This window comes from Mercenaria mercenaria, chromosome 6 (assembly GCF_021730395.1).
Source record: "Mercenaria mercenaria strain notata chromosome 6, MADL_Memer_1, whole genome shotgun sequence".
NCBI lineage: Eukaryota > Metazoa > Mollusca > Bivalvia > Venerida > Veneridae > Mercenaria > Mercenaria mercenaria.
In genome coordinates, this window is record NC_069366.1 from 89,649,488 (window position 1) to 89,663,865 (window position 14,378).

Consider the following 14,378-nt stretch of genomic DNA (forward strand, 5'->3'; position numbering starts at 1 on the left):
TATCTTTATCATGATCATCTGCTATAATAATGATAATAAAATAAATGAATTAAATATAAATTAGATAAATTTAAAGAAAAGTTACCAACTGACCTACCCTGATGTTTTTTTGCATTGTTACTCGAAAGAAGATGTTTTAGGCCTAAATACTGGTAAACTCAATTGTGGCATGTTATCTTTTACTCTCCAGAAGTGTTAAAAAGTTGTTTTCTGTAAATATTATAAACGAGTCCATTTGATCAATGTCTACAGTCTCCTAGTCCTATATTGTAGATGATGTCGAAGTCAAAGTGTAGTATCGTTTTTTTAGGTAATTTCTTTATTACACATGCAACGTCAAACTTTTTCTCATTTAAGTGCATGCAGCCTAATTTGTAATATTTCAGGTCTCCAAGTTCTGCAGAAGCTGCCAGGGTTGTGTCAGTTATTCCAGAGGACAATGACAAGATTATTGTCACAGTTGTAAATGAGGTATTCATTTAAAGTAACTTCATAACCTTGTCATGATAATTGGATTACATAGTTTCTGTTAATCTACTGCATTTAGTTTCTTTAAAACTTTAGAAAATATTTCAGTCCCAAAAGGCAACTGGTGAGGTCATTGAATCTAGAGAGTTTGTTATCCACTGACAAAGGCAGGCGGTTATAAATCTGCTGTTTCCGGTCGATATCGTGTCATCTTTCACCTGTCCAGAACCAGGTGTAAGGACACAGTTTGAAGGGTTTTAATAAAGACTTAGTACCATAAGTAGAATGAGTGCTTGAGGAAGAGCCCCATCTTTAAAGTTTGCTATTTTGTGAAGAGTGCATTTTGGCAGCTTCCAATGGCTTTTAGTTTTATGTTACAAATCAGTTAAAAGCAGTTGTCAAATAGCGAATGCAAATAATTAAATTAATCTTGAAGAAGGTATTATAAATACTGAAACAGGTAGTTGAATTAAATTTCTGTCTTAAACTTGTCTTGGTGTTCAGGCATGTTATTCTCAACATCCATTGTTAACTTTGTTAGATAATGAAAAAGTGGTTAAAGAAAAACATCTTTTCAAAATATAACAATTCGCTTTTGAAGATGAGCAATAAAGTAGGAATCAGATGAGTCAGGGTCTAATGGTTAGTATTTTAAACTGATTGATAAATAGTTTAGAATAACATTATTAAAAAAGAAATTAACAAGAAAATAATTAATATTATGTCAGAACAAAGGTTATATTAATACGCAACTTGTACACTGTCAGAATGTTGTACACTGGCAAATAGGTTTTCAGTTTAGTTGTTCATTTCAAATCTATTTTGAGGCTAACTAGACATATCTATTTTCAGAATGAAGAATGTGGCCAGGAAGTCGTGAGTATTCGTGACTTTGTTGGAGTCGAGTTGACGTTTCAAGTGTTAGAGGATGCTGTGGACAGCGTAGCATTTTGCAGGACTTTAGTTGCGATCATGAGGGGAAAGGGCTTTGACTTCTTTGTACAAGGTTTGTATATATATGTTAATCCTATATAATACCATATTGTTAACGAAAATGTGTGTTTATGGTTAACAGTTTGTACCAGCAGTTTTGTCAGGTAAGTAAATTGCAATCAGCTCTTGAATTCCTTGCAGCTTAGTCCTTGGTGGATATGGTGGATAGTAAATGGAGCATAGTAGCTATTATATATAAAATATTGTTCTGCATTAGACAAAATGTTTTTGCAAACCGGACAGGCATCTCCCGTGATTTTACCAATGCTGGCAAAAAACAACTGACACCCTCGAGTCAGATGACTTTGGTGCTGTTAATGACAATTAACTATTCATGTCATTATATTACAGGTGATTAAATAAGTTTATACTTTAAAAACTCATTTCTTTCCATTTACCAAATCATTTGTTGCTTTCATTGTGTGCCTTGTAAAAAATGAAGGTGGTGAATATTAGTCCATACAAAGCTAAGTATGAAATTAAGTGAGTAGTGTCAGATCAGAATTTTCAGTTAACTGTCCATATTGATTTACTAAATACTTGTGAATGTCATATCATTGATAAAAGTTGGACTCAACTTTGGCGTATTCTGCATGAACTTATTTCAAGACTTAAAAAAGAACTTTTTTGCTTCAATTGCAAAACCTGGTAGTTGAAAAGGCAGTTCTCTAACATAGCTGTAATCAGCTAAATTTTAGAGCTAAATGTCTGGTGATTATTTATATCAGGTCAGGTACATTTTCTGAATTAATTTTATAAGTCGACATGAGTTGCACATTTTAGGAATACACAAACCTATAAACTTTAGTGCATATTAATTGATTGTTAAAATTTGTTAACAGGACAGCACTCTTGCGATCCTATTGCTCACCTCGATTGCAGTGGAGGAATATGAATACAAGTTGTCCTTACCCCCCCCTTTCCGGGGCAATTTGTAGGTAACATTTATATTATTTTAAATAACAGTTTAGTCATGCTATCAGTCCATTATAGTTTTGCTTAGGGTATAATTTTCATTTGTTTTGATTAGCTAAAAGAATAGGTAGAGCTAATAGATTGTCAGTGCCTGCGTCCGAATTCAGTTTAGCTTTTGTTTCTATTAATATAAGCTGGTTTCTTAATTTTCACTAATGGGACTGCATTGAAACTCCAGACACTTGTCCACTGTGATAAACTGACATGCATATGTATATGTTCCGTAGACAAATGTTGTAATTTTACAAAATTACACCCCTTTAATCGCCTTTTGTTTTCAGTATTTGACAAGGCTTTGAATAATTGAGCATTGCTTTCATTTGACAGTTCTCGTTTGTTCTGACAAGTGTCTTCTGAAATTAACAACATACATTAACTTGTCACAGAGGACATTTTACTATTATAGTGAATAGACTATGATGATAGAAACAAAAATGCAATGATTTTTTGAGAAAGCAGAAATAAATTTTATAAGTATATAAAAGAGATTGTTGAAAGAGGGAAATTCTTTTTTTTTTTTTTTTCAGATAATGCGGCACCTCCACCCGTTTTGTCAGTCAGCAGGGGACAGTGAGTTGTTAGACTCAAGAAATAGGGTATGGCGACTGGCAGCTAAGAAGGCAATGCATTTCAAGGTTTGTTTTGATAATAAATGAATAATTTTATATGTAGCTAAGCTGCCTTGCTGGCAAGAAATGTTTTGGATAAAAGCAAAAGATTTTTTAGCAGCTAGGAGGCAAAGCAAGTGTTTCATATGATATTGTTCATATTGTTCACCTGTTGGCTGAGGTAGCAATATGCCTTATTGTCATATATTGTCAACAGATTATGAATAGCAAACAGAATCAGTGATTTCTGTTGAGTACTTATATTACACTTATTTGGATAAAAAAAAAACAGTAGTTACGAGATTGAAGTCAATAATACTCATTTGGATAGAGGCAAAAAAAAATAACAATGTTACACTATACTTAAAAATGATTCCTGATGTATGCCTTGAGAGATTGTATCATTAATTTTTAGGGTACTGCTTCCTCGTGGGGTGGCCACTTCAAAGAGGCCATTGTGGTTAGCTGTTTGTCAAGAAGGTGTTACACACTGGTAAGATCCATCATCACAACAAGAAGAACTATGTTTATGAAAGTCACTGGTTTTCTGTTTCGTGGGTTTTGTGGTTGCAAAGACGAAGGTCTGATGTATGCCCTCTTGAAGAGATGGGACCAGGGGGATATCAGTTCAAATGATGTTAATGAACGCCTTAAGGAAGAAAAGGTTTGATTTTTTTTGTAAACATTCTTCAAAAGTATATGCACAAATATTGATAACATGAACTAATAGCATTAGTTTTCAGTAAAACTTGGTTATGAGAAACTTGGGGTCACAAAAAGTATTTGTTACACCAGTGGAACTATATATATACATACAGCGAACAAAGTTTGCTTTAAATGTAATGTGTAATGGGTACATACTTGTTCTGCTTAATATAGAAAATAGAATTAAGCCTAGAGTAATCTCTTGAATGTTGACTTTCATTTTGAAAGTTTATGCAGAATAGATGGTCATTAATGTGACTCCTAAAAATGCGTCTTATAAGCGAATATGGACAGTAGTAACAGATGATGAAGATGAAGAAGATGGAAAACTGTACCATAATTTGACAAATTCTAAGAAGCAAAAAACAATGTATATTACTGAGGCTTAACATATGATTTTTTCACTGGTAATAGGCCTCTTGAAGGTTAAACCACTAATTTAAAATACATTATATTTAGCTTTTTATCCCTTATAAGTGATTTTGAAATGAACATCTTTACAGGCTTCAAGTCGGCCAGTAACGGAAGTGGAGACATTAAAAACAGAAAACGCCCGCTTGGAGGCCATGGTTTCGCAACTGCAAGCCGAAGTACGTACTTGAAAACGCAGCTGGTTAGTCCTTTTCTTTTTGATTTATTTCATATTGTAAATTTATTCCACAAGGGTGAGTCCAGATCTGGGGTTGTGAGCTATGAGTCAGATGACTGCGGAATCTCGTTGACATTGCATTTGATTTTCGTCTTTATAGAATTATTATCTGATACTGTCCTGTTGTGTGCCTCACTTACACCAGATAGAGGTTTTGCTTCTGGGAAAGGTTAGCACACTCACATAGTCACATCCTACAATCATTTTAAGAGCTAACAGATTTTATAAAAGGATGAATGTGGAGAGTACAACAAGAAATGAATTGTTACTAATATTGAGCAAAACGTGTAACAGTTCACCAATTCACATTACCATTGTAAAGTTAAGACTCATCGCAATAGATTAAATTTTCTAAAGTTTCGGATGTTTTGGATTTAAGATAAGTATATTTGGACAGGCAGAAATGACTGCACATAAATTTATATGTTTCTTGCATTTCCAGTTGAGCTAGAAAGGCCTGCAGCAACTACAACAACAGCACACACTATTACACAGCAAGCCACTTCCAAATCCCAGATCAGTTGTGCCAAGTTGTAAGATCCGTCCCCAGTCTTGTTTGTACTTTATTTTTTGGAATTCGTGTTAAATTCATTATATAGAAAAAAAAGAGATGGAATATGCCCAGTCTGCATCATAACTCCAGCACTACTATATCAACTCATTGCAGCATATAGCTTTTACACAGAGGATATTACACGAGTGGCCCTCTGTCAACTTCATTAAAGTTTAATAAATTCAGTGAGGCAAGTCAATGTAATATTCTTTATATAACATGTTAACTTTTCCTGCAGAAACTTCAAAAATTCTACTTTCTTTTACTGTATAAACAAGTCAATTTTACCAATGTCTCCTATAGCATGAACGACATTGACGTCAAAGCTTTATTGCACTAGTGTATTATCATTTTTATGCAATGACTTTATTACACTCCCATGACGTCAAACATGTGATTATAAGTCGTTTTTAATTTATTAGGACAATTTTCAGCTTTGTGAATTACAAATGTGTACTGATTACTTGTATTGAAAATTAGTTGTGCAGCGACATTTCCAGAAATTTTACACCTTTCATACTTTTTTCTGTGAATGTGGGAAGCTTAAACTTTAGCAAGCAATTTATTAAGCTTGCTGTAATGTTCTTTCACAAAGATGATCCAAGAAATTTTACTTTTTGCTTGATGTTCCCTTGAACAGACAGGATTCAAAGATATTGAATGTACAAGTATGGATGATATATTTCAATGATATATTTTATCACTTTGTCACTATAACTTCAATAAATATAGTCTATTCTAACACGATCTGATTCATTTTCTTATTAAACAAAGAAGGCAGAAAAACAGTGAAAATTATAATACAACAAATCACTGTTCTGAAGGGTCACAGTTAATCTACGTCATGGGCGTCAAAACGCATTTACGGGCCACTAGAAAAGAACACGAGTGAAAACGGGGCAATATTTAAATGAATGTCGTCATGGAGGTACCTTAAAAATCCCTGTTAACGTGTTAGAATCGAAATAATAATTCCATTCCAGTGATTTGCTCTTGAATAATCATTGTTTGTCATTCAGATGCGTATTTATTTTATCACTCGGGCTGCCACAACTTACCCCACACGCCTCGTGATATAATTCCTTGCATGCTGAACTCCAAAAACAAGATTTATTCAAACGTCAAAAATCACTGGATAGTTTATATTATTCTTATTTAGAATTATCTTTTTCAATTTTAGACGACAGCTTCAGGGGTTAAACAAATAATTTACTTTATTTTACAGTCTGCCAGTCAGGTCTATACATTCGATGAGTTGGATGCAGAAGAAGAGGTATGTATAAAGAATATTTAATTTTAGTGAAAAAGAAATTGTAGTCTAATACTGTTGGCATGAATGTCAGCGAGAGACAGAGTTTGTTTGAATATTAATGATTAAATGCTGACCCCCATTTTGCAGATGCTATATGTGTAAGAAAAATATATGTTTAATGAGAGAAAAGATATGGTCTATTGTAAAGGTTCATTCTATCATGCTTCATTTAAACAAAAAGAAAAACATATAATTGTGCTGTGAAGAAACCAGTTGGCATTTTATTCAGTTCATTCATTTCTGTCTTAACATTTTAGTGTTTCATTGTTATTTATTTCAGTCTGTATTGCCTGTGGAACCAGTAATGAAGAGGCCTAGATATACAGTATGTTACAAGGTATGTTATAAAATCTGTAAGATCCTCCAGAAACATAGAGTGCAACCAAGCAAAATAATAGCCAAGTTGAATCGGTTTGAGTCAGTTCTTGAGAGGTAATGGAAAGTGCACCCAATAAGCACAAAGCACCTGCTTAAGTAGAACTCGTATCAAATGTATTGAATGCAATCCATGATCCCAAAGGACCTGAAAATATAACACTGAATCCAGCATAGCTTATGGCATACCAGTTGAACTTGTTCTTTTTCTTCGTGGAATAGTTTTGACTATCTGCTGGCAAGCCATTCAGTTATTGTTTTTCTTCAGTTTTAAATAAGTCCTGTAAAATAGCTTCAGTGTTGAAATATAGACAAGCACACTGTGTATGGAGCAACAGTTTATTTAAATAGTCACCTGATAATACACACAAATTAAATGGTCTTGAACTTGTGCTGAGAGTATGTTTTAAATAAAATTTAAAATGAACCAGTCAATTAATTAAAAAAAATGATTTTACAAGTAACATCATCATAGAAGAATGCTTAAACCAAAAGTTTTATTCTTAAGTAAGCATACTGTAAAGATAATCGATGACCGTTGTTGGCTAAAATATTTATCTTTCTATGTATTCAAACATAGCTGAAAATCCTCATCAAATACATTTAACTTTACTAAGACATTAATTGTCTGGCAGTTACAGTTATTAGTTAAAAGACTTTCAGGTTACTTGTGGCTGTGCATATGTACAGTATGAACTATTCTAAACCTAATGTTATACACTTCAAGTTGTAAACTCAATGTTACATCAACGTTATAACATGAAGTAGCAGTTCAGATAATTTTGGGAATTATGTACCTTAAATTGCTTATTTACTATATTTTTACAGCCGAGTAGTGAGAGTGACCTTGATTTAGATGACAGTAGAGAAGATCCAGACTGGAAAGAGGAGGTAATAAATTCCTACTGTATTCATTATCATATATGAAATGGCATATTTATATCATTTCAAAAATGATATAGGGCTATAAGTGAATGTCTGCTTGGCATTATTGACATTACATCATGAGGAGTGAAATAACTAAAAATGTAAAGTTGGTGTTATTCAATTTATTCTAAATGAATTTGTTTAAGTATTTAATTTACAATAGTTCCAATATAAATTTAGTTTCAAATTGGTGAATTTTAAGTGTTCACTGGGAGATGTGCCCATTTATTTACTGATCAAGTAATTATATACAATAGACATTTAATTTACTTGTTAATCAGTTTCATCTAGTTCAAAAATCCTAGGTTTGACTTGTTATTGAATTTTGTTCATGAAAAACTTTGTTCTTCAGAAAGAGGAGGTAACAGATGATGAAGATGAAGCCGATGGTGATGACAACGAATTAAACCAGGCGTTCATTTCTGTGAAGGATTGGAACCCGATGAATGTTCAACTTAAGATTGAAATTCCAGAAAAGGTACATTAATTGACATAAATATACTGATTAATATATTATTTAAATTGATAATGACGTTCAATAAAAGCCGGTATTCTTCACTTTTGTGTGTCAGTAACTAATAGTTTTAATTCAATGTCCAACCTAAATCAATTATCATTAGTTCTAATTCAATGTCCAACCAAAGCCAAAACTATTTCAAGGGCACATGCTAAAACAAAAGATATGAAAATTGAAGTATTTCACTTAAATGGCTTAATGTTCAGTTATATTTTCCCTCTATCTTTGATATAAGTGAACACATTAATATTCATGTCCAATAATCTAGTCAACATGCTGCAGTGATAGCTCTAGCTTCCTCACATATGACCTATTACACTATCGGGCTTCGAAATAGCTAAAGGTTGCTATCTCCTGTTTAAAGTTCTTGTGATATTACTGTTGAATGTCAATAAGCTTGATCAAGTGAAAATGGATTATTTAAAACTTAAATGAAGCTGCAACACACAGGTTCTGTTTTTCTTAATTCTCATGCACTATTATTTAATAAAGTAGTATCTTTTGTTTTAGCTTCAGGGTAATGACCAGCCCCCTGCAGAGAGTTTCATGGAAAGTGAACATCAAGAGAGAGAACTTGAGAGTGTAGAAGAGAATCAATCCGAGATCAATAAGGTATGTTCGCACTTTAAATACAAACTTAAAGGAGACATTTTTAATGCTCACCAAGAGTTTTCAAGTCAACCCAAAACAAGTTTTTTTAACGAATGTCCATTGGAAAATCAGAAGTGTTTTTAGGTTAAGGGCGTTGTTTAATTACAAGTTTACGTGCATTGTGAATCAGTAATTTGTAGAAAAGAACTCTGTTAGCATCAGAAGAATGACATATAGTAAATTAAGGCCATGCTTAGTGTAAAAATATATAAAAAAATCATACATTGCTATCAGCATGGTAAAGTAATTCCACAATTTTTATTCTTATTATAGAGTAGACCGAGAAGAAGTGCTTCAGCCAAAACAGATCTCATGCCAGGAAGTGAAGTGATTGGACTGTTTAGGAATGGAGGAAGAAACAAATGGGAGGAATGGTGCGAGTGTAAGGTTGTGGATGTATTGATGAATGGTATGTTTTAGATGTAAAACTTTATCATTTATTTATGAAATGGAAAGAAATAATCATTACAGACGGACTCATATGCTTGTTTTAAACAGCTAAATTATGAAAGTAGAATTTCTCTTGTCAAGCAGCTATTAAAGCTGATGTCCTTTACACTTATTTAGTTAATATTCATTACTGGCACAGTCATATGATTATTAAATTAACATACTGCTATTAACATGTGTGCCGTAATAATTAACTTCTGGGTTGCTGTTCATTTAGTCTCGTATTTTATATCTATTACTAATGGCATATCGAACTATGAATGCTGATTTTTTTTTCAGGAGAGCTATACAATGTTGTCTTTACTGACGGAGCGAAACGATTCCTGAAGAAAACACAGATAAAGAAGAAAGACTAGTTTGTAACTTTGCTCGTGTTGAAAGTACATGTTCATATTGACAATTTAATGTACCAATACTATTGTTTCAGTGACTGGATGAGTAACAGATGTATTTAATGCAATCTATAGTTTTAAATCCTGGAATCTCACTTTGTATGACTTGTGTAAATTCATAAACTAGAAAAAGTTTTAGATCCCCTAAATATTCAAATGCATATTGTCTGAAACATGTTTTTTGATTTAAGATAGTTCTGCACCGATCTTCACCAAACTTGAACAAAATGTGTTTGCTCCAAGTTAAATAACTTATCGGCCGAAGCACTTGAGAATTATGGTCCTTGAAACTCGTTTATTGATAGTCAAAGCACCCAAAGTCTGATAAGGCAGTTGAGGTCTTGGTTCATGGTTGACTTGTATACTACTATTCAGATGATTAGGCAGTTGTGGGAGACATGCACTTTTCTAAAAGGCAGCTCTAGTTCATAAAAGATTTTCATTTCTGTATGCTGAATCCAGGCTTTATTCTATGTTATCCGCATTAATGATGTTACTTCTGGTTTATCCAATGTGCAGAACTACTTTAAGCTTTAACTTTTCAGAGAATTTAAGATGAATTTCTACAACTTTTAAGATTTGAAACCTTACATGAACAGTCTGTATATATAATTTTTTTTCTTACATGAAAATTTCAGTTTTTCCCAGCAAATATTAATTAGGATTTCTTTGAAACTGATAACTCCTCTGTTGGATTTCAGCTACTCAGGCATATTGAAAATATGAATGAAATCCTACAGTATAATATCTCAACTTCTTGATTTTGTATATTTATTATGTATATATGTTAATTGTTTTATAGCTTAATTGTGTTTATTAATGTATTAAATTATAGCTTAATTGTGTTATGATTCACAGTTACTGTAGGTTTTTTTTTTAAGAAAATTGTACTTTTGTTTACATGTCAGCATGTTGTCAGATAAACTTATATAATTGCAATTTTTTTCTTGGTAACAAATTATTGTTTGTCTTTTTAATTGCCTATATCAGTGTAACAAATATATCTTAAAATGAAAAACATCTTGATTTTGATTAAATAAACTTGTTGTGCTTAAAAATATCTAAAAAAATTTGCTAAACTCATTTTCTGGCAGGATGTTAATGAAAATATTTTTTCATTGTTTTGGGCGGTGTTATTTTCTTTTACTTTACACAGATTAAAAATCCAGTGTCACTGATGGACACTTAATGGTAAAGTAGAAGATATTTTCGATTAAAATATAAAATTTTGCTTATTATATTTTATATATATTTAAAGGCTTTTGACAGAGTGTACACTTTTTCTTCACAGTTTTTCGTTATATTTGTAAACTTTATGCAGATGTTTCTACCAATTTTGGTAATGATGAAAGGAAGCAAAAAAGTTAACACATAGCGTAATGTTATAAATTTTGAAACTTCTTCATAATAAATTCATTTTAATTATAGATAGCACAGATTGCTTGCTCTTATTTTGAACAGGATTGTGTTCCTTTTATTTTGTTTATATAATAGTGTTCTGAATGTTGAATTGTGCTGTGCTTGAAATGTGATAATTAAAATTAAATTTTTGAACAAAAAATTTTTACTTTTTAATTTGGCCAATGCATGAATGACCTCTTTGTATTAGCTATTAGCTTTGTACTTAGATATGTCCAAAACTGCTCTAGCATAGTGGACTGCTAATAACGCTTGGTAGATTCCATGTTAGACATTGTTACAAAGTGCTAATGGTGAACTATTGTGATTGCGCTGTGTCTGTTGTGTGTTAGATCATATATCAGTCATCAACAGTTATGTAAACAATATCTCTAAAAGCATTGAATGAATTTTGATGAAACATAGCTGCTTTTCCTTTGGCTGTCCTTTACTGAAGTTGTTCATATGGTTAATGACTGAAAAAATTGTTGAAAAAGACATTAAACCCCCCCCCCCCCCCCCCTCCCACCACCCCAAACACACATAGTTGTTGTTTGAAACTGCTAGCCAAATTTTAAGCTCACCTGTGACGAAGTGACAAGGTGAGCTATTGTGACTGCTTAATGTCCGTCATCTGTTGTGCGTCAACAGTTTTTAAAAAATCTTCTTGAAAAACACTGGGCAGAAATTACATCATAACTTCCATAAAGGATTAATCCTGGGCGTAAAATAATTGAATTCCATGCAGAACTCGGTTGCCATGTCAACGAAATGAACAACTTTAAAAATCTTCTTGCCCAAAACACTGGCTTAGGGCTTTGATATCTGGTGTGTAGCATCATCTAGTGGTCCTCTACCGAAACATAGTATCCGCAAACATTTCTAGGTTTAAAGTAATACAGGCTAGTAAAAAAGAATGTTTGAATATATTTTTCTCTGAATCCATATAATAGCTAGAACTTAGGCTTCCACGTTCACAAAATCTTGTAAACGTTTACAGTCACTGTCTTCCATACCTGAAATGATAAAATTTAAACAGTCTTCAGTCAACTATTTTCTTCAGTCATAACTCAGGTGAGCGATACAGGGCCTTCATGGCCCATTTGTTCAACTGGCTAAAAGTATTGTAAACGTTTAGCTGTCAGACAGGACGCAGACATATTTAAATGTGTGAACGAAGGAGCCTTAGCTAGAACCATGATATTTATATAAAGCCCTGTGCTTGTACCACTTGCACGAGCAATGACACCCGCAGGCCATGCTCTTGTTTATCTGTCGGACTTTTTCATGTAGTAACTTATACTGGCTACAGAACTTTAGACATCTGGAGCATATTTATGGTCTTCTAAAGTTGCACATTTAAGTCCTGAAAACTAGTTGAATGTTCTGGGGCCATCATGGCCCTCTTGTCGTAACAAAAAAATAGTTGGTAACAATCTGTGATTTTAAGTTAGTATGTCATAAATATATTGTTTCATCTATAGTTAAAAAGTTGTGTTCATGAGAAAGCCTTGGGGCCACTATGACCTTGTTAAGTATAATGGTTAACTGTTTTTATGCTTATTTAATTCAGATTATGGGAGATAAAGAAACTTCTGGCGAGAAAGGCAAGTACTCCATATGGCAGTTTACCTCGTCTTAAGAAACCTTCAGCTGAATTCCTACAGGCAAAGACGTGGCTACAATCATATGCAAAGCAGTTTTCAGAGAGACTTCCGGACAGAGAAGAATACAGGCTTCCTTCTTGTATTACAAAACAAGGTTGTATGTTCTGTATAGAGACGAATGATGAATGAAAAGCTAGTCATGGTCCTTGGAAGGTCGGCATTTCATGTAATGTGGCAGAGAGCATTACCGGATGTTAAAAATTTCAAAGTGTAAGTAAATGGTTAAGTGAACATTGGAAAAACATTGTTAATTAGGACTAGCTTTGTATGCGTTTTCAGTAAAATCTTTTGTTCATTTAAATTCTTATTTGGACTGTAACTCAGCCATCCATAAAGGGATCTTAACATAAATTGCCAAATTGGTATAAATTTTCATCATAATGAGACAACAAGTCTTGAGCAAGACCCAGACCCCTAACTCCAAGGTCACTGTCACACAAGACAGGTGTCCAGTTCATACCAGTCATTCATAAAGAGATTTTGAATTTATTTTTATCATATAATGTTCCCAACAATTAGATGAAATTATAAAACTTTTGTCAGAAAGCATTTTAGGCATATTGTTGCAATTAAAGAAGTGTATAGAAATAGATACAAATTTTGAAGTCTGCTACATACCCAGTTCAACTGGAAGACTGTCATTAAAGGCAGATCTTCTGTTGACTTTTGCCATTATAGATCTTTATCCTCATTTTTAGGAGCAAAGGTGGACAAGCAGATGCACCACCATGTATCAATATTGCGGACTGTTCTGCTCGGGCATGCAGTTGTAGAAGAAGGAGTTTGAAAAGAATTAGAGGGAAGAGGAACAATTCAATTAAACCTCCAGTCGTATGTATAAATGATTTATTTTATATATATTTGTCGAGACAGTCTATTTTATGAAATTTTTTATTGTAAAATATATGGGTTCCTTAGGGCTGGTAACGGTTTCAGTGACGCTGTTTACTAAGGATAATGTCTACCCAAATGAAACTTATGGTCAGAATTGCTACAAACTTGTCATAGATTCATGCCATAATTCCCTATAGGTCAGGTGGTGTTAAAATGGTTTTGCTTGACCCCTTTAGGGGCACTCAGAGTTGAAATTAAAAAAATATATTCTTGATGTTTCCTTTTCATGAACTGCTTGGTGGATCTTGAACAACTATGTTTGTGGTATCATTGGAAGGTAATTCCTGTATTTTTTATCAACAAGAAAAGTTGACACCCCAAGATTTATGTTTTAGATAATTACATTATGATATTGAATACTTTTAGCACTTTTGATTGTGTTCCTGTTAGGGATTGGCGCTCGAAAGTTCTACAAAACATATAAAGGAAAGCAAGTGAAGACCCTGAGAAGTATGTGAGCCTTATCATAGACAACATGGATCAAGCCAAGACAAGACTGCCAACATTTTCATCTTTTTCCAAGGTATTAGAACACTGTAAAATATCTTAAATGATAACAAAGTTTTGCAAATTGAATAGTTCACTTTGATAACTGTAATTTGCTTTTAAACTATAAATTTTTACTTGTGATATTTGTATACATTAAGTTGGTTACAAATGGTCAAAGGTTCTATCAAGGTGGTGCAGGGGGTGCATACAATGACTAGTAGTAATAGTGCTTTAATTTTGTATAACAAGGGCACAATAAATCCACTTGTTGCTTGTAAATTTCAGTAGAAACTCAGCAACAGGCAAGTTAAAATTTCTGTAGGGCTCCATTTACAGAACAAGTGCCTGTTTTAGG

General features: G+C 33.0%; 2 protein-coding genes across 2 annotated transcripts; both read left to right on the plus strand.

Moving 5' to 3' along the window:
• Positions 1–2,813: 2,813 nt before the first annotated feature.
• LOC123563026 (uncharacterized) lies at positions 2,814–4,351 on the plus strand. Its single transcript, XM_053547022.1, has 3 exons — positions 2,814–3,071; positions 3,460–3,708; positions 4,253–4,351. Exons 1-3 carry the CDS (start codon positions 2,967–2,969, stop codon positions 4,349–4,351), a joined length of 453 nt encoding a protein of 150 aa, XP_053402997.1. The 5' UTR covers positions 2,814–2,966.
• A 279-nt stretch (positions 4,352–4,630) lies between these two features.
• Positions 4,631–10,156, plus strand: LOC128558112 (uncharacterized). The gene is made up of 8 exons (XM_053546958.1): positions 4,631–4,714; positions 6,132–6,224; positions 6,544–6,600; positions 7,467–7,529; positions 7,918–8,043; positions 8,593–8,694; positions 9,007–9,142; positions 9,463–10,156. Exons 1-8 carry the CDS (start codon positions 4,631–4,633, stop codon positions 9,537–9,539), a joined length of 738 nt encoding a protein of 245 aa, XP_053402933.1. The 3' UTR covers positions 9,540–10,156.
• The last annotated feature ends 4,222 nt before the right edge of the window (positions 10,157–14,378 follow it).

Coding starts and splice junctions, on each gene's coding strand:
- LOC128558112 (XM_053546958.1), top strand. CDS start 4,631: ATGAATGTGGAGAGTACAACAAGAAATGAATTGTTACTAATATTGAGC. Junction 4,715..6,131: donor CACCAATTCACATTACCATT/GTAAAGTTAAGA, acceptor TTTCAATTTTAG/ACGACAGCTTCAGGGGTTAA. Junction 6,601..7,466: donor GATATACAGTATGTTACAAG/GTATGTTATAAA, acceptor ATATTTTTACAG/CCGAGTAGTGAGAGTGACCT.
- LOC123563026 (XM_053547022.1), top strand. CDS start 2,967: ATGCGGCACCTCCACCCGTTTTGTCAGTCAGCAGGGGACAGTGAGTTG. Junction 3,072..3,459: donor AGAAGGCAATGCATTTCAAG/GTTTGTTTTGAT, acceptor ATTAATTTTTAG/GGTACTGCTTCCTCGTGGGG. Junction 3,709..4,252: donor AACGCCTTAAGGAAGAAAAG/GTTTGATTTTTT, acceptor ACATCTTTACAG/GCTTCAAGTCGGCCAGTAAC.